This window comes from Bos javanicus, chromosome 21 (assembly GCF_032452875.1).
Source record: "Bos javanicus breed banteng chromosome 21, ARS-OSU_banteng_1.0, whole genome shotgun sequence".
Taxonomy (NCBI): domain Eukaryota; kingdom Metazoa; phylum Chordata; class Mammalia; order Artiodactyla; family Bovidae; genus Bos; species Bos javanicus.
The window spans coordinates 22,558,778-22,576,579 of NC_083888.1; the positions used below are offsets into that span (position 1 = coordinate 22,558,778).

Consider the following 17,802-nt stretch of genomic DNA (forward strand, 5'->3'; position numbering starts at 1 on the left):
AACAGCAGAGGAACCGGGTCCCTAGGCCAGGGCCAGGCCAGGAGGCGCGGGCAGGGAAGGGAGGTGGGCCCGAGAGGAGGGAGGAGAGGGCGGGTGTCGGGGAAGGTGGTAGGAGGGTGGGACTGGCGTCAGTGTAGAGGGGCCGGTGGGCTGGGGTGGAGGGCGCCGCACTCTAGGTAGGGGGAAGTGGAGAGGCAGCAGCCCCCTTCCAGGCGTGGCTGGGCCTTGGGCGGGGCGTGGTTGGGGCGGGTTGGGGTGTGGGCGGGGCGGGCACGCACCTGTGGCTCCTCAGCAGGCGCACGAGGGCCTTGGCGATGACGCCCACCTCTGCCTTGGGAGCCAGGTGGAAGTAAAGCTGCGCCACGGCCATGACCACGGCGGCGCTGCGGCTCTGGAGGAGCGGCTTCGTGTTGCGCAGCAGCAGCCGGTGGTCAGGGTCCATGACGTAGGGCTTCCGGGCGGGCAGCGCCGTGGAGGCTGCCTCCTCAGACCCCGGGCCCTTGGCCTCATCCTCCTCGGAGCCATAGAAGGCTTTCTCAGAGTTCTCCTCCAGCAGAGATTCCTGGGGGTGGGGTGGGAGGGGTGGGGAACAGGCGGGTGGGGCAGGGGACACCTCCTCCTGGAAGCCCTCCTACCCACTCTGCTAGGGCACGGGTCGCGGTTGCGCCTGGGGGTCCAGGCCACTCACGTTCTGGGTGGGGCTGAGGAACTGCGTGCGGGCATAGCGGGTGAGCATGCTGATGATGACCACCTGGCCCCACTCCTCCACGTCGATGAGCAGGTTACAGAGCTTCCGGTAGTTCTTGTGGATCAGGTCGATGCGCTCGGGGCACACCTCCTCGAAGGCCATCACCACGCTGCCCGCCACCAGCTGGGGAACCCACAGAGGCAGGAGCACATTAAGGGGAAGGACAGAAGGGGTTGGCCTGGCACCTTTCCACCACCCACCTCTGTGCGTCCATATACACACCGTGGTCTTGTCAGCCAGAAGCTTCTCGATGACCTCTATCAGCTGGTCCTTCTGGTCAGAATCCAAACTGAGGGAGAAACTGTTGTTTGCCCCTCCCTCCTCTCCAGCCTTCCCAATACCCGCTGGAGATGTGCTCCCCTTTCTCCCCCCAACCCTATTGATCAAGAGGTGTGAGCCACTGCTTCCAATGTCCTCCTTCTCTATCTGTTCCCCAAACTGTCTTAAACCACCTAAAGACTTAAAAACAACAAACAACAAAATCAGCCTTCAAAACTGGGAGAGGCCAGGGATGGGCAGTGGCTTGGGACATACCTGTAGAGCTTAGGGATGGCATGGGCAGCTGTTTTCCGCACATAGGGAGACATATCTGAGGCAGCTTCCTTGATGGCCAGCATCATGATGGGCACGATGATGGGCACACGAATGCTAGACAGGACGCGGAGGGCACTGGCTCGAATCAGCTGGTTGGGGTCCTAGGGCAAAGGTGGCAGAGGCAGAGCCATGGGAGGGCAGCGGGCGCCCTGATGGGAGGGGAACTCACTGTCCCTGGTTGCCACCCACTCTTGTTTCCTTGTCTGTCTTGAGCCTAGATGATGAGGTGCTGGTGCCAGGTGCCTGGGGAGCTCTGCCTGAGGGCACTGACTCGGCCCTGCAACAGAAATCTGATATCTGGAGGGATGTGGCATTGGGCTGCTTCACTTTCAGGGAGAGCAACAGACTTTCAGAATGCCTAAAATTCTTGAAGCACCTTGTTTCTTAGGAGTGTGTGCAGACTAGGAGGGTGTCTTTGTGTTTATGGTGGAGGAGACTGCCAGCAAATGCAACCTGCTCTCCCTTCCCAAGAGTTCATCCTTTCAGGGACTTCCCTGGTGGTCTAGAGGCGAAGACTTTGCTCTCAATGCAGGGGGCCCAGGTTTGATCCCTGGTTGGAGAATTAGATCCTGCATGCTGCAACTAAGACCCAGCACAGACAACTAAATATTCTTTTTAAAGTTCACCCTTTCAGTCTTCTCCCCCAGCAAACTCTCAAAAGCTGCTCTTCTTCCCCTTCCTCCACGTGTTTAAAAGAGAATAGGTGTGTAAGCCCCTCCTCTTTGTGCCTACTGCATCCTATAGACACCTGAAAGGAGTACGTCAGGCTGTGTATTGTCACCCTGCTCATTTAACTGGTATACAGAGTACATCATGCAAAATGCCGGGCTGGATGAAGCACAGGCTGGAATCAAGAGGTGCCAGGAGAAATATCAATAACCTCAGAGACACAGATGCCACTGCCCTTATGGCAGAAAGCAAAGAGGAACTAAAGAGCCTCTTGATGAAGGTGAAAGCGGAGAGTAAAAAAACTGGCTTAAAACTCAACATTCAAAAAACTAAGATCATGGCATCTAGTCCCATTACTTCATGGCAAATAGATTGGGAAACAATGGAAACAGTGAGAGACTTTATTTTCTTGGGCTCCAAAATCATTGCAGATGGTGACTGCAGCCATGAAATTAAAAGACGGTTGCTCCTTGGAAGAAAAGCTATGACAAAAGCTATGTCAAACTTAGACATAAATTTGACAAACTTATGACAAAGCTATGACAAACCTAGACGGCATATTAAAAAGCAGAGACGTTACTTCACTGACAAAGGTCCATATAGTCAAAGCTATGGTTTTTCTAGTTGCCATGTATGGATGTGAGAGTTGGACCATAAAGAAGGCTGAGTGCCAAAGAATAGGTGCTTTTGAACTGTGGTGGTGTAGAAGACTCTTGAGAGTCCCTTGCACTGCAAGGAGATCAAACCAGTCAATCCTAAAGGAAATCATCCTGAATATTCACTGGAAGGGCTGATGCTGAAGCTGAAGCTCCCAATACTTTGGCCACCTGATGAGAAGAGCCAACTCACAGGAAAAGACCCTGATGCTGGGAAAGATTGAAAGCAGAAAGAGAAGGGGACGACAGAGGACAAGATGGTTGGATGGCATCACCGACTCAATGGACATAAGTTTGAGCAAGCTCTGGGAGATGGTGAAGGACAGGGAAGCCTGGCAAGCTACAGTGTATGGGATAGCAAAGAGTCGGACACAACTGAGCGACTGAACAATAAGACACCTGAGAAGAGCCTTAGACACAGTGTACTGTAGTCGTGAGATTATGAGAGCAGCAGCAGATGTAAATTACTGTTCATCTTGAAGGTCAGTGGGCAAAGGAAGAGGGCCTGGAACACTAAAGAATAGGTGCTACCATGAGTTTCTAAAATAGGCAAAGAGGAGAGCCACAGAATTACAGGTGAAAATGATGGTCCTCCTTGCTAAAATTCCAGAACTGGTTTTTGAAAAGGTAGTTTCAAAGCACTTCATTTATTTTTAAAATATCTTATGAAGTCATGATTTTACTTTATTGTTTATTTGGTTGCACTGGATCTTAGTTGCTGCGTGTGGGATCTCCCTCAATTGGGACGGAACTCGGACCCCCTGCATTGAGAATCCGGAGTCTTAAACACTGGACCCCCAGGGAAGTTCTTCAAAGCACTTATTTTAAAAGCAGGAGTCTGTATTTTCTTAGAGTCAAGTCATATCACATCCACTGCTGAAACCTATTTTCTTTTTTTTTTAACATTTGGAAATGATTATGGATTCAACAGGAAGTTACCCACCCCCCCCCCAGATAAACCCCTTTCCTTTTTAGTAGGGTAATTAGGCTGGCATATATTAATACTATATATCTTGATATCAGCAAAGCACCATGGGGGTCTCTCATAGCATTTCCTAGACTGCCATTTTTGATGTAGGCCTTTTGTTTCATTTAGTACGTAAGCATTTTAAGAGCAGAATTCATGTCTATTTTATCTCTAGATAACCACAGCCTTTTGCACATAGAAGGTGTTAAGAAATTTTTTTTGCTGTTGAGATCCTTCTAACAAGATGGGAAAATACCAGCTGACTGCAGTTAGGTGGATCCACAGTTTGGTAAAATGCAATACTTGGGGAAGATTTACTAGCAGATCAGTGTCAACCTGGAAACATGATACATGGGATTTAGTCTGTCGCCCTGGTTGGAATAGCTTATTAACATCTTAGAGGAAGACATAAAACCAGGAGGACAAAACCAAGATTCAGATCCACCCTGGCTTAGATCTTGTGCTAAACCTAAATAATGAAATCCTCACAGAGGATTCAAGGAACCAACTGCATAAAGACAGGATATAGGGACACTTGGATTAACTGCTTGCGAACTGGAGGTTTGTCAGAATTGAGTCAACAACATTAGCCGGCCGCAAAGCAAACAGAGTCTCAGTCTGGGCTGACAGAAAAGGTTGGTACTATTGTGCAGAAGAGCCCCCTAAACAGTAATAATAACAAAAAGAAAGTGAATTTTAGAGGAACACATATATGATGCTGTTTATAAAACAGTATTATACATTATTTCAATTCAATTCAATTCAATAAGTCGCTTCAGTCTTGTCCGACTCTGTGCGACCCCATAGACGGCAGTCTACCAGGCTCCCCCGTCCCTGGGATTCTCCAGGCAAGAACACTGGAGTGGGTTGCCATTTCCTTCTCCAATGCATGAAAGTGGAAAGTGAAAGTGAAGTCGCTCAGTCGTGTCTGACTCATAGCGACCCCATGGACTGCAGCCCACCAGGCTCCTCTGTCCCTGGGATTTTCCAGGCAAGAGTACTGGAGTGGGGTGCCATTGCCTTCTCCAATGCATGAAAGTGAAAAGTGAAAGTGAAGTTGCTCGGTCATGTCCAACTCTGTGCGACCCCATAGACAGCAGCCCACCAGGCTCCTCCGTCCATGGGATTTTCCAGGCAAGAGCACTAGGAACACATAAATAAGTAGCAAGAGAATAAATGCACACATACGAATACTATTCTTTATGCCTTTGGTGGATCTGATATAAATTTTAAAAAATTAAGGTAATAGACATTTCAACACAATATAATGGTTTTTAAAAAGTTATAATCACTTCACATCTGTCAGAATGGCTGTCATTAGAAAGACAACAAATAACAAGTGTTGGTGAGGATGTGGCAAAAAGGGAACCCTGTACACTCTTGGTGGGAATGTAAATTAGCACAGCCACTGTGGAGAACAGTGTGGAGGTTTCTCAGAAAGCTAAAACAGAACTTCCATATGATCCAGCAATATCACTCTTGGGTATATATTCTGGGTATGTTTTCATTAAACGAATGAGTATGACAGAACAGAAACTCATAGAGAACAAACTAATTGTTATGAGTGGGGGTGGTGGTGGTGAGGAGAAGCAAGATGGGGTAGGGAATTAAAAGGTACAAAGTATTAATACTATGTATAAAATAAAAAGCTAAAAGAATATATTGTACAGCACAGGGAGTATGGCTAATATTTTGAAATACATTTAAATGGAGTATTAGCCACAAAAATGTTGAATCAATGTATTATACACCTGAAACTAATTTAACATTGTGAATTGTCTATACTTCAATAAAGACAAAAATGAAAAGCAGTGGTAGTTGTCTTAAGATGGAACTGCCTTATGAAGGAGTAGGTCAGTACCACTGGAGATGACCTGTCAGAGATGTTCTAGAGCAAAGGTTGGCATACTACCATCCACAAACCAAATGAGTCTTCTGCCTTTTTTAATAAATAAAAATGTATTCAGGGACTTCCCTGGTAGTCCAGTGGCTAAGACTCTGAGCTCCCAATGCAGCGGGGCTGGGTTCAATCCCTGGTCAGGGAACGAGATCCCATATGCTGCCACTAAGACTTGATACAGTCAAATATTTTCTAAAATATGAATTCAAACCCAGTCATGCACACTCGTTCATCACTGCTTTCACACTGTTAAAATACAAGGGCAAAGTTGAGTCGTTGACGGTTGAGACTAGACGGTCTGCACAGCCTAAACTACTATCACCTGGCTGGACGCAGAAGTTTGCTGACTATTATTCTAGAGAAATCACTGCACTGAGTTGAACTAAATGAGCTCTGGTTTTCTAAATAGGGTAGAATGTGGCAACTTCAGGTCAATGTAAAAATTTGTGCAAAATTTTCAGAATGGCTCTTATAAAACGATTTTAATCCTGATTAAACCAATCTGAAAGCGAGAGAGATCGTATGGTTTTCACTTGATAAAAACAACCTAGCACAAGGACTTCCCTGGTGGTCCAGTGGTCAAGACTCCTTGTCTCCACTGCAGGGGGCCAGGGTTCTATCCTTGATGGGGGAACTAAGATCCCCCACGCCTTGCAGTGCAGCCAAAAAATTTAAAACAAACGAACAACAAAAACGCCTGACACAGAGTGAGGCATAGAGATACCCAAGTATTTGCTGAATGAAAGAATGGTAGATGCAAGTGCCCAGGCTTTCTGCCCCACCTCAGAGGAGCAGACTTTGCCATCACCTCCTGCTGGCCAGAGCAGAATGAACCAGGGGTGAACCTCCAGTTTGGGCAATCAACTCTCAGTCTGCTCAGCTAACCTACAGAATCAGCTGAACAGGAAAAGAAGCCAGATCTTTCAATGTCCCTCTCACAGGAATTAGAACTAAGTGTCTGGAAAGACTAGAGGAGTTAATGGCTGTTATCAGAGCTGGAGAGTCTGACTGGACAAAGACTAGAAAGACAGTGATGCTGACTTCTTTACCCTAGAGATATCTTATCCAAACCACAAAAGCAGCCAGTGGAGATTATCATGCATGCATTTAACATACAAAAGATGAGAATATTCAGTTTAAATATGTGTGTGTGTGTTTGTGAGGGGTCAGCCTCCACTGCATACGAAAGGACTTGAATCTTCCCACTGTCCCTTCCCTTAACAGATTCAGTTTCTACCTGCCTCAAAGGGCATTTTATTTCCACAAAAGTGATCCAGGTCTTTAAAAAATATATATATATATGCACATATATATATATATATTTTTTTTTTTAATTTTGAGGCCACGCCATAGGCCATGCAGGATCTTGGTTTTCAGTACAGGGATCAAACCCATGTCCCCTGCATTGGGAAGGCAGAGTCTTAATCACTGGACCAGCAGGGAAGTCCCGATTTTGGTCTTTAAAGGTGGATATTTTACATACACTGGGGCATCTAAGACAAGCCAATTATTTCTTCTTGTGCTAAACAGAATAATCAACTTGTTCCTACTTTCAAGGAATCATTGGCTATACTAACCTTATTGAAAATGGAATGGTCTTGTCTTTATGTTCTCTCTGCAGACTGTCAAACCCAGTCTCCATGTCTGAGGCCACTCTCCAGCTTGGTGAGCTTTGTCGTTTTCCTCTCCATGGAGCTCATTTGTTCCCAATAAACCCTTTTGTCCTTCTCACCCAGTTTCAGGTGAAAAGGTTCCAAAGCCATTGTTCCTAGCAGATACTCAAACCAGGTGAGCCAGCCAGTGCCAAGGCTCTGACACCCAGAGGTGAGGAATCCAGGTCAGCAGGCTCCCCACACGTTACTCTGTCTTAAGAAGGCTGACTTCTGCCTGGCTGTGGGCCTCAATCCCTTTACATCAGTAGGGTGAAGGCCAGTGTCAGGGGCTCAAGTGATTCATAGTTGAGGCAGCCATTAGCACAGGCGCCTCTGACTCTCCTGACTTTAGGCAGGTAGGAAAGGGCCTCCAGAGCCTGACCCCCCCCAACCCCTGCACTCAGACCTCTCCCTGGGCCCACTCCTCTGACAAATGGAATTTATTTCCTGCCCTATTGGTAAACATAGGATGTCACAGTCATCAGCAATTGCAGCCACCATAGACAGTGAGCTGGTGATCCCTGAGGGAACTCAGCAAGAAAGAACACCTGCCATCTAGCAGCCATCAGACTGCAGCCACTTCCCATGGTGAGCCCTGGAGAAACTCAGGATATGAAAATACAGGATACTGGCCCCAGATAGCTGGGGTGCATATCAAAGGAATGATTTCAGTGAGCCCAGACTCTTGCATCTTCCCATGCACAGAAAATCACCAAACTCCTTAACCTGGGTTATCTGGTTTTCTTTCATTAACAACTGTTTTTTGATGTTAGACCACCTGCCCTTTGTTGCAAAACTTCTATATAACCTGACTTCTCCCCTTGCCTCCTTGGAGCAGTTCTGTCAGTTACTTAGATGCTGCCTCCTAGGCTTGAAGTCCTAAAAACACCCACCTAATGAAACCTAACTCTCAACTTTGAGGTTGTGAATAAGTCCACACCTCCAATAGAGCCCCATCAAGGCCCAGACCCCAGGGAGGCAAATGGAGACCTCTGACCTTCAGGCCACGCTGGAAGGTGGAAATAGACAGCAGGGCTAGGTCTTGCTGCTCCTCAGCGTAGCGCACCAGGTACACGTAGACGAGCTTCTTCACCTGGGGAAGAGGGGGTTTCTCAGCAGGGACTGGTGCCCCTGCCCTGAGAGATGTCCTCACCCCGGGTGGCTGTGCTCCACAGAGAAAGCATCCAGGGTACCCTGGCCTCATCATGCTGATCCACATCTGGTTCAGGGACATCTGGGAGGTGTCTTTTCCTGGACCAGGGACATTCTGAGCAGATTGGACCTCCAGGGACTGGGATGTCCCCTTTCTCATCCCCAACTAGCTCCAGTTTACTCCTGGAGGTGGACAAGGGAGACCCCTCCCTGGGAGCACTCACCTCTATGTTCTTACAGGCCACATTCTTCACCACGGCGGGGAACAGGTCTGAGGCGTTCTTTCCCCGGGCAATCATCTAGGTGGTGGGGTCAGGGTAGGGGGAGAACGAGAAGGGAGGATGCCAGCACTCATTGGGGGCTAGGTCCACAAGCAGCCAAGGAGGGCTCTTGGATCCTCAAGCTCCTCCCCCAAGGGATCCCCTTTGACCCCCCTCACCGCCACAATTCTCTTCATGGCCTCCAGCTTGAGGGAATCCTTGTTGGTGTCCAGCATCGCCTTCAGGTCATCGTGCCTGGTGGGGACACAAAAGGTCAGCTGAGGGCACAACGGTGGGGACGGGGCTATCAATCAGTAGGATTCAGACAGAAAGAAGCGACCTGGGCAGGGAAGGCAGGACTCAACCACAAGGGAAGGTGGTAAAATACAGATCAGGGGACTTGGGGTGGGGAGAAGCATGTGGGTCAGTCAGTGTTACGGGGCTGAGCTGTGATCCCCTCAAAAAAGAATGTACCCAGAATGTAATCTTATTTGGAAACAGAATTGTTTCATCTGTAATTACGATGAGGTAATACTGGAGGCCCATTCTGAAGGAGATCAGCCCTGGGATTTCTTTGGAAGGAATGATGCTAACGCTGAAACTCCAGTACTTTGGCCACCTCATGCGAAGAGTTGACTCATTGGAAAAGACTCTGATGCTGGGAGGGATTGGGGGCAGGAGGAGAAGGGGATGACAGAGGATGAGATGGCTGGATGGCATCACTGACTCAATGGACGTGAGTCTGAGTGAACTCCGGGAGTTGGTGATGGACAGGGAGGCCTGGTGTGCTGTGATTCATGGGGTTGTAAAGAGTCAGACACGACTGAGTGACTGAACTGAACTGAATACTGGAGGAGGATGGGTCTCTAACTCAATGCATCTGGTGTGCTTTAAGAAGAAGGCCCTATGAAGACAGAGATGCAGGGAGAATACTGTGAATACAGAGAACTGGAGTGACTCATCTGCAAGCCAAGGAACATCTGCAATATTGCTTCTCTCTTAAGGTTTGGTTTTCGGCTGAGGCGCAAGTAAAATCTTAGCTCCCCAATCAGGGATCAAATCCATACTCCCTGCGTTGGCAGGCTAAGTCTTAACTACTGGACTGCCAGGGAAGTCCCGGGTAAATGACGATGTAAATAAATAACCCCTTGCACTTGGTGGAGGGGAATAATGTTAGTCTCCAAGCCAGTATCTAAATGTCATGCAGTGGCCATTGAAATTTCAAGGGAGACCTTTGGTCAGACTTCCTGAAGTGACTGCAAAATTCACCCAGAAACAAAAATCAATAGGTAAGAACTCCAGAGAATTTGGGGGCAAAGGGGGATGGAAATGAGAAAAACGGAACAATGACAGACAATTCACCTAACCAGAATTCAAAACACAAAACAAATGACCATAATAAAAGCTGTGTGGTGCCAGATTAAAAATTTCACAAATGGATCTAAGTTGATACATTAGGAACAATTAACACCAATTGGAGAAAGAAACTTTTGCCTCCCCTTAAACAAATGCTGTTGGGACAACTGCTATTTAGCAAAGAATTTAACTTGTACATGTATTTCACACCAAAATAAATCCCACATTTGTTTAATAGTTAAATTATGTTGGGTTTCCCTGGTGGTCCAGTGGTTAAGAATCCACTTTGCAGTGCAAAGGACATGGGTTTGATCCCTGGTCTAGGAAGATCCCACATGCCTCAGAGCAGCTAAGCTCATGTGCCAGAACTACTGAGCCCGCACTCTAGAGCCCGTGAGCTGCACCTATGGAAGCCTGTGAGTCCAGAGCCTATGCTCCACAAGTGAAGCCACAGTAAGAAGCCTGCACACGACAATGAAAAATAGCCCCCAACTCGTCGCACCCAGAGAAAGCCTGCGTGCTGCAACAAAGACCCCACCACAGACGAAAGTAGATGAATCATTTTAAAAAATTACTTTAATGTATGGAAGAGGGAGAAATTTTAATTTTCAAGGTCATAAAATTATCAGTAATAAGATGCTAGGTTTTTTTTTTCAACTCTTGTGTATAAATTTAAGAAAAAAAAACAAGGCAAAACTGTATTTGTTCACTAGGGCTGCTGTAACAGTACCACAGAGTGACTGGGTGGCTTAACCACCTCAACGTATTTTCTTGCAATTCAGGAGGCTAGAAGGCTGAGATCAATGTGTCAGCAGGGCTGGTTTCATCTGAGGTCTGTCTTCTTGACTTGCAGATGACTGTCTTCCCTTATCTTTACATGGTCTTCCCTTTGTGTTTCCTCTTCTCATAACAAGTGAATCGTATTGGATTAGGACCCACCCAAATGACCTCCTTTTCACTTAATCACCTCTTAAAAGACTGTCTCCAAACACAGTCACATTCTGAGGTACTGGGGGTTAGGGCTTCAACATATGAGAACACAATTCAGCCCACAATAGCAACAGAAAGGAAAATATTTGGGATATGGTGAATACAAGTTTAATATTAAAAATAAAGCACTGATATAAGCTTAGGGTCTATATTCAGGATTCACTGTCAGGGCTGCCCACCTGCCATCCCCTTGCCCCTCCAGGTAGACACAGCCCTGAACTGCTGCTCCCCAGTCAGTGAGTGGAGCGTGGTCTGGCATTCCTTGGCCATGTGCCCTTGAGCAGTGAACAACCTGCCTAAGCATACTCAGAGGCCCAGCAGCTGATGGCCAAAGAAGCAAGCAGAGAAACATGTAATCAGCTCATGGAAAAATGTGTCTCTACACAGCTAACAGAGCTATGGGACCACAGATGCTCTCATACTGTCCAGGCAGTTCCAAAATGTGATGAGCAGCTGTGAATGGAGACCTGTATATGCTCTGACCCCCCCAGATGATACTCAGATAAACCACAGCTTTGACCCAGGCAGGAGAACCCTGCCAGCAGAGGTATTACCAACGGCAGGAATTAAAAAGCAGTGTGTGCAAAGTCAGTCATGGAAGTGAAACACCGAGAAGCAACAGAAAATCAGAAAATAAACGCAGCCATTTTAGGAGAGGGAAGAGCATGCTAGCAGTCATAAAGAGGCAAGTGTGACTAGGGCTGATGCTGAGACATGAGTAAGTGATAAATGCTGAGAGCAAGGGAAGAACCTGACGTAACAGACACCAAGTCACAGGGCTGCGTTTTGCAGAAATGTGCGCATGCTTAACAGATAAAATCAGAAAAGACAGGAGGAGTGCTAAGAAACTGATGTTCCCAGGATTTTACAAGTGTCTCTCGTGAAGACATTTCTGATGGGAAGCAAAGTAGAAAGATGATGATTTCCAGAACACAGAGGACCTGCTAGCTGTTGGATGAGGGTTGGAGATGTCCAGCCCCACACATATTGATCTAGAACGTCTCCATTCAGGAATACCACTCAGCCATAAAAAAAAAGAACGAAATAATGCCATTTGCAGTAACATGGGTGAACCCAGAGGTTATCACACTAAGTGAAGTAAGTCAGAGAAATACCATGTGATACCATTTATATGTGGAACTTAAACTATGACACAAATGAACTTATCTATGAAACAGAAACAGACTCACAGACACAGAGAGAACAGATTTACGGTTACCAGTGGGGAAAGCGGGTGGAGGAGGAGTAAATTAGGAGTTTGGGATTAGCAGATACAGACTACTATATATAAACAGATAAACAACAAGGCCCTACTGTATAGCACAGGGAACTAGATTCAATATCCTATAATCAACCATAATGGAATGGAAAATGAAAAAAAATAATAAAATATATGTATGTGTGTTTGTGTGTGTATATATCTCTAAATCATTTTGCTATACAGCAGAAACTAATACAACATTGTAAATCAACTATACTTCAGTTAAAAAAAAAAACAGAACGAGCATCTCCCATTCAGGAAGATGTCCCCCCAAACCAGGGGACATTTTCTACTGCCTATGGCCAAGTGAGGGTCAGAAGACAATCACCTTGTCCCTCTCCCAAATACAAACCAGGTGGTCAAGTCCTAGGCATGTTGAACTCAGGACAGATGGGTGTAGACAGAGGTTCAGACCATTTGGCCGGGCCTGGGCAGCATGGAGGGTGTGGGGAGAATGACAGAGCTGGGCACCACCTTCCCCAATACACAAACGCACCTCACGCACCCCAGGATCCTCTGTACACACCTCCACACAGTCAGCTCGCCCCCGCAGATCCCCATCACCCCAACGCCCCATCAAACAAACACTGGTACCACCAATATACGCTCACATGTATCCCCACAGACACACCTACAGCCCAGAGACATACTCATACCCCCAAAGACACACTTACATCCCTCAGATATATACAGTTCTTACATAAACCCACACACACTCAACAAACCCCCTGCAGACACACCCATAATCCCCAAGAAACATACGAAGACACATATACCACACATACACTTCCCACAGAAATGCTCAGCACATAAACCCACACGCCTGTGGACTCACATGCCTCACCTGCAAACGCCTACAGACACCCACAGACATACACCCACCACAAGCCCTCTCTACCTCCTCACACCCTCATCTAGACATGCACACCCACACATGGCCCTCCACAGACACACACACCACCCATATCACGCACACATACAGCTTTTTGACAAAACTGCGTCACTCCAATCCCATTCGCCAAATGGCCTGTGGACTCCTATGTGTGATTCCTGATGATAAATTTAGGCTTCTAAGATCAAATATATCCAGCCTCACAGATCCTCTGACCTCCTTAGGGGTCAGACAGGCACCAGTTGGAGCTGACTCTGGGGTCCTTTAACTTCAGGAATTCTCTGCAGCAGGTTTCCTCACACCCAGGCATCCTCACTGCCCCTACAGATGCCACAAGCCCATATCAAGTGCCCACACCCAGGGTGGTGCTGGGCACCCACACAGATCCTGCCCTCCCAGCCTAGTACCCACATTCCAGGCTCCTGGGAGGGTCCAGGACCCTAGGAGAGGGGAATCAAGGGAAGAGAGGGGCTGTGGGGACAGAGCACAGGCAAGACTGTCAGCTGCCCACTAGCAGACGGCAGCCCCCACCTGAGGTCTGACCACCCTGGGTCCCTCACTTTCGCTCCCACCAGCCAACGTTCCCAAGATGGAGAGGAAGGGAGAGATACATAGCAACACTCCAAGGCCATGAAACATTCATCTCCTGGAGTCAGATCCCTTTACAAGGCTCTCACTGTGACCCGAGCCCTGGCCTGACCTAAGGGACTCTGTGGGTGACTGGGGCCAGCAGGTGGGGTGGGAGGAAGGTAAAACCTGGCATTTGAGGCTGGATACACTCACTTCATGTGATAAACACCCCCCTTCCCCTCACCATCCAAGTTCCAACCCACTAGATGGGAGCTGCTGCTGCTAAGTTGCTTCAATCGTCTCTGACTCTGTGCAACCCCAGAGACGGCAGCCCACCAGGCTCCCCGTCCCTGGGATTCTCCAGGCAAGAACACTGGAGTGGGTTGCCATTTCCTTCTCCAATGCATGAAAGTGAAAAATGAAAGTGAAGTCGCTCAATCATGTCCGACTCATCGACCCCATGGACTGCAGCCCACCAGGCTCCTCCATCCATGGGATTTTCCAGGCAAGAGTACTGGAGTGGGGTGCCATTGCCTTCTCCACTAGATGGGAGATGCTGGTCAAACTATCCTGTTCTTATCCTGTCTCCAAACCTCATCAGGAACCCTCACCTAGCCAGGACCTGGGGAGAGGAAAAGGTCAGATGTTTTATTCCATCCTCAAATATTTTACTGTCCTCCTCTCCTCAGAGCTACCAGGGAGTTAGGAGTTAGGCTCATTTCCCCCCACTTAAACTCTCAGTCCCCATAACATCCCCCACGCCCGCCCCCCTCCTGGACACTAAATGCCAGTCCAGTCCTCCTGCTAAAGAGGTGGGACTTAAATGGTTCCTGCTGGAAGAGATAGCTTCCCATCCCTGGCCTTCCTATCTGCCTGGGGGAGAGTCTCTGAGGGCTCCTCTGTACCGTAATGGCTGGCTCTGGCTCTGGCCCTGGCCAGGCTCTGGGCAAGGTCCTCCCAGGGATTCTTCTGGGGTCGTGTCTTCTTCTGGGGCTTGCAGCCACCGAAGCTCCTCCGGCTGCAGGGCCTGGTACCAGGGTGGGGGCCCACCTTCGGGGGCCAGCACAGGGCTGGCAGCCTCCTGATCGGCCTCTCTGGCCCCTGGCCTCACTGGTGCCCCTGGGAGCTGCAGGAATCGCTGCATCAGGGCACCAGATCCTGCTTTGAAATGAGACTGAGCTGACCGGGGAACTGGGGGTGCCTGTCCCAGTCACCAGAGGGCCCGCCCGAAACTCAGAAACTGGACACTGGCAGGAGGGAGGCTCTGGTTTCCTCTTTGCTGCTCAGAGACAAGGACCCACGTGGTGGAGGAGGGCAGGGACTAGGGACAGAGCCAAGTCCCGGTCTGCAGGCAGGGGACTGGCAGGCAGAAGAGCGGATCCAGACACAGGTGAGGCATCTCTCACTTCCCCCTCAGGCCACAACTGAACCTCTGCCCCCTCAAAACTCCTCCTCCTCAACAATCGTGTTCACCCCCTTCCCACTCTGACCCCCACCGTCTTGATCCTCACCTGTCTTTCCATGGCCAAGTCCTTGATGTTTTCCTTCCTATCGGCATTCTCTTATCTCTACTTCCTCCATGCCTAGCTGAGGCCCCTCACGTGCACGCCTTCAACTGCTCTTCAATTACATCCTTGGCCCTCTTGTCCCCAAGACCGCTACCCCACCAGGAGTGGTTGGCTTTGTTTGCTGTGTTTGGTGCTCCTCAGATTCCCACCATCCTTGCCCTAGCAGCTTCACTACTTGTCTCTCAAAGAAAATAAAGGCTTTAGATCAAAATCCCCACAGCTCTCAAACATCTCCATCTACTCTTTCCCTTCCTCTTCCCTCTGGGCAGAGTTGGTCCTCCTTGAGGCCAGGCCAGTTCTCCCACCCGGCTCTGGAAGCCTCCCCTCCCATCAGTCAGGGATCAATGCCTCCTTCAATTCCTTCCAGCCTCTCCCACACTACTGGCTCCTTCCCAAAGGCAGTTAAACTTGCTCTGGGCTCTCCCAGACTAATAATAGACAAATAAAAATAACAACAAAAATAAACAGACATTCTTGAACTGACGTTCTCCTCTGGCAACTCTTTCCCTTTCCCCTTTATAAAAAATATATATTTGTTCATTCATTTGGCTGATCTTAGTTGCAGTGCACAGGCTCTCTAGTTGTGGTTCATGGGCTTAGTTGCCTTGCAGTAAGTGGAATCTTAGTTCCCAGACCGGGGATCGAACCTGCATCCCCTGCATTGCAAGGCAGATTCTTAATCATTGGACCACCAAGGAAGTCCCTATAGTCATACTTCTCGAAAGCAAAATTCCCATTCACCGTGTTTTATTCATTTGCCTCCTCTTCACTCTCCTATTCACTTTTAATCTGGCTTCAGATGCTGATTAGAATTTAGGGCTCAGTGGCCATGATGTCTACAACTTAAATGGGTCAGCCAAAAATATTTATAGATAGATGGTTAGATAAAGCAAATACCACAGAATGGCAATAACGACTGAATTGAATCTAGGTGGAGGGTATACATATATTCATTGTATTATTCACTCAAATTTTCTGTATGTTTAAAATTGTTCATCGAAGAATGCTGGAGAAAATGAACCTAGCCCCTCCTCTTTTGACTTTGCCAGAACTAGTCTCTCAGGGCCGGAGGTGGGGAGTGGAGCAGGAAGGGGTAGACCTGCTGTTTGTCAAACCAGTGGGCACGATTTCTTTCCTTGTTTGAATTGACCTCAGAGGGCATTGACACTGCTGACGGCTTCCTTCTTGAAACAACATTTTATTCCTCCTGCCTTTGGCTTACTTATTCTCAGTTATTCTGAAACACTTTTCCCCTGCTCTCTGGTCACTCTTATTCTATGTCTTCAGGGTTCTTACCTGTGCTTTGTCTGAATTCATTTTATAAATGCTCCTTAGGTTATCTGGCTATCTTCACTTCCTTCTGTGGCTTTGATGGATGGACACGCACGTGTGTGTGTGTGTGTGTGTGTGTGTGTACTAATAATCTCTTGGAATCCAAATCCTAACATCCAGCTACCTACTAAACTCTACCTCAGAGTTTACAATCTCACCATCTCAAAAGCCAGGCTCAACATTATTTTCCACAAATTTGCTTGTAATATCTTTATTTCCAATTACCCTGTCTGGCATCACCATCTATCTACTACAAGAATTGGTAACCTGAGATTATCCTCATCTTCTCTCAGCCCCTTCCTACTACCTTCCCCCCAGGTAATCAAGTCTGTGGCTTCTACCATCTCAAGAGCCCCCCCAAGTCCTGGGCATCACCCATAGCCTAGGCCACCATCATGCCCACCCATCCAACTTCAACACCCCTTCACCTGTCTTCTGCTGAATCCGGCACACCTCAGATCTCTTCTCCACAATCCAGCCTGGGACCCTTCTAAAATACAAATCTGCTACTGCCTGCTTAGAAACCTTCAGTGGCCCTGCACCCCCCTCCCTCCACCTTGGCATCTCTTTACCTTCAGTTCTGGCCATTCCCGTGGCTTGGACAGAGATTCTGGCCACACCGTATTAGCACATACAAAACCTGTGATCTGGCTCTCCTTTACCTCCACACCTTGCCTAAAGCTCTTTGTTCTGCCTGAAACATCCTTGGCTCTCCCCTACTCCCTTCTCTCCAGGCCCAGGGACCGGCTCCTCTCACCCCTCTGAGAGCCCCACCACACTGCACTGTCACTCACAGGCTCTTCCCTGTGCCCCCCTCTAGAGGGGCTTGCAGAGGAGACTGTGTCATGTTCACGGGGGCATCCACGCTGACTAGAACGAGACTTGACACAGCAGGCCCTTAATAACGCTTGTTTCAGAATTTACGAATAAACAAATGAAGGATGGAATGAGCCAAAGGTGGAAGGGAAGGGGAGGAAGTTAAGGTAGGGTTGAATTATAGGGGCAACGTGGGGAGCAGGAGTGGGAGCTCCAGACGCTCCCCAGAGATGGGGATGAGGACAGGGGGACCAGAATAAGGGGAAATGCATTTGTAGGAGCGGCTAGGCCTGGGAGGTTCTGAGTCTCTCTATTCCAGGGCGGGCCTTCCTGGACAGGCCTCCAGGCTCAAGCTCGAAGATCTGACCCCTTCCTCGCGTTCTTTTGGAGTCAATTCGCCACAAGCGAAAAAAGGCAGA

General features: G+C 48.3%; 1 protein-coding gene across 1 annotated transcript in view; it reads right to left on the reverse strand.

Moving 5' to 3' along the window:
• Window positions 1-17,802, reverse strand: part of AP3B2 (adaptor related protein complex 3 subunit beta 2) — a 36,903-nt gene that overhangs the window by 18,452 nt on the left and 649 nt on the right. The window contains exons 2-8 of the mRNA XM_061394003.1: window positions 8,778-8,853; window positions 8,563-8,637; window positions 8,184-8,279; window positions 1,283-1,443; window positions 971-1,037; window positions 689-871; window positions 279-562 (exon numbers count right to left, since the gene is read on the reverse strand). Coding sequence (XP_061249987.1) covers window positions 279-562; window positions 689-871; window positions 971-1,037; window positions 1,283-1,443; window positions 8,184-8,279; window positions 8,563-8,637; window positions 8,778-8,853 — 942 coding nt within the window. The remainder of the gene's footprint in view (window positions 1-278; window positions 563-688; window positions 872-970; window positions 1,038-1,282; window positions 1,444-8,183; window positions 8,280-8,562; window positions 8,638-8,777; window positions 8,854-17,802) is intronic.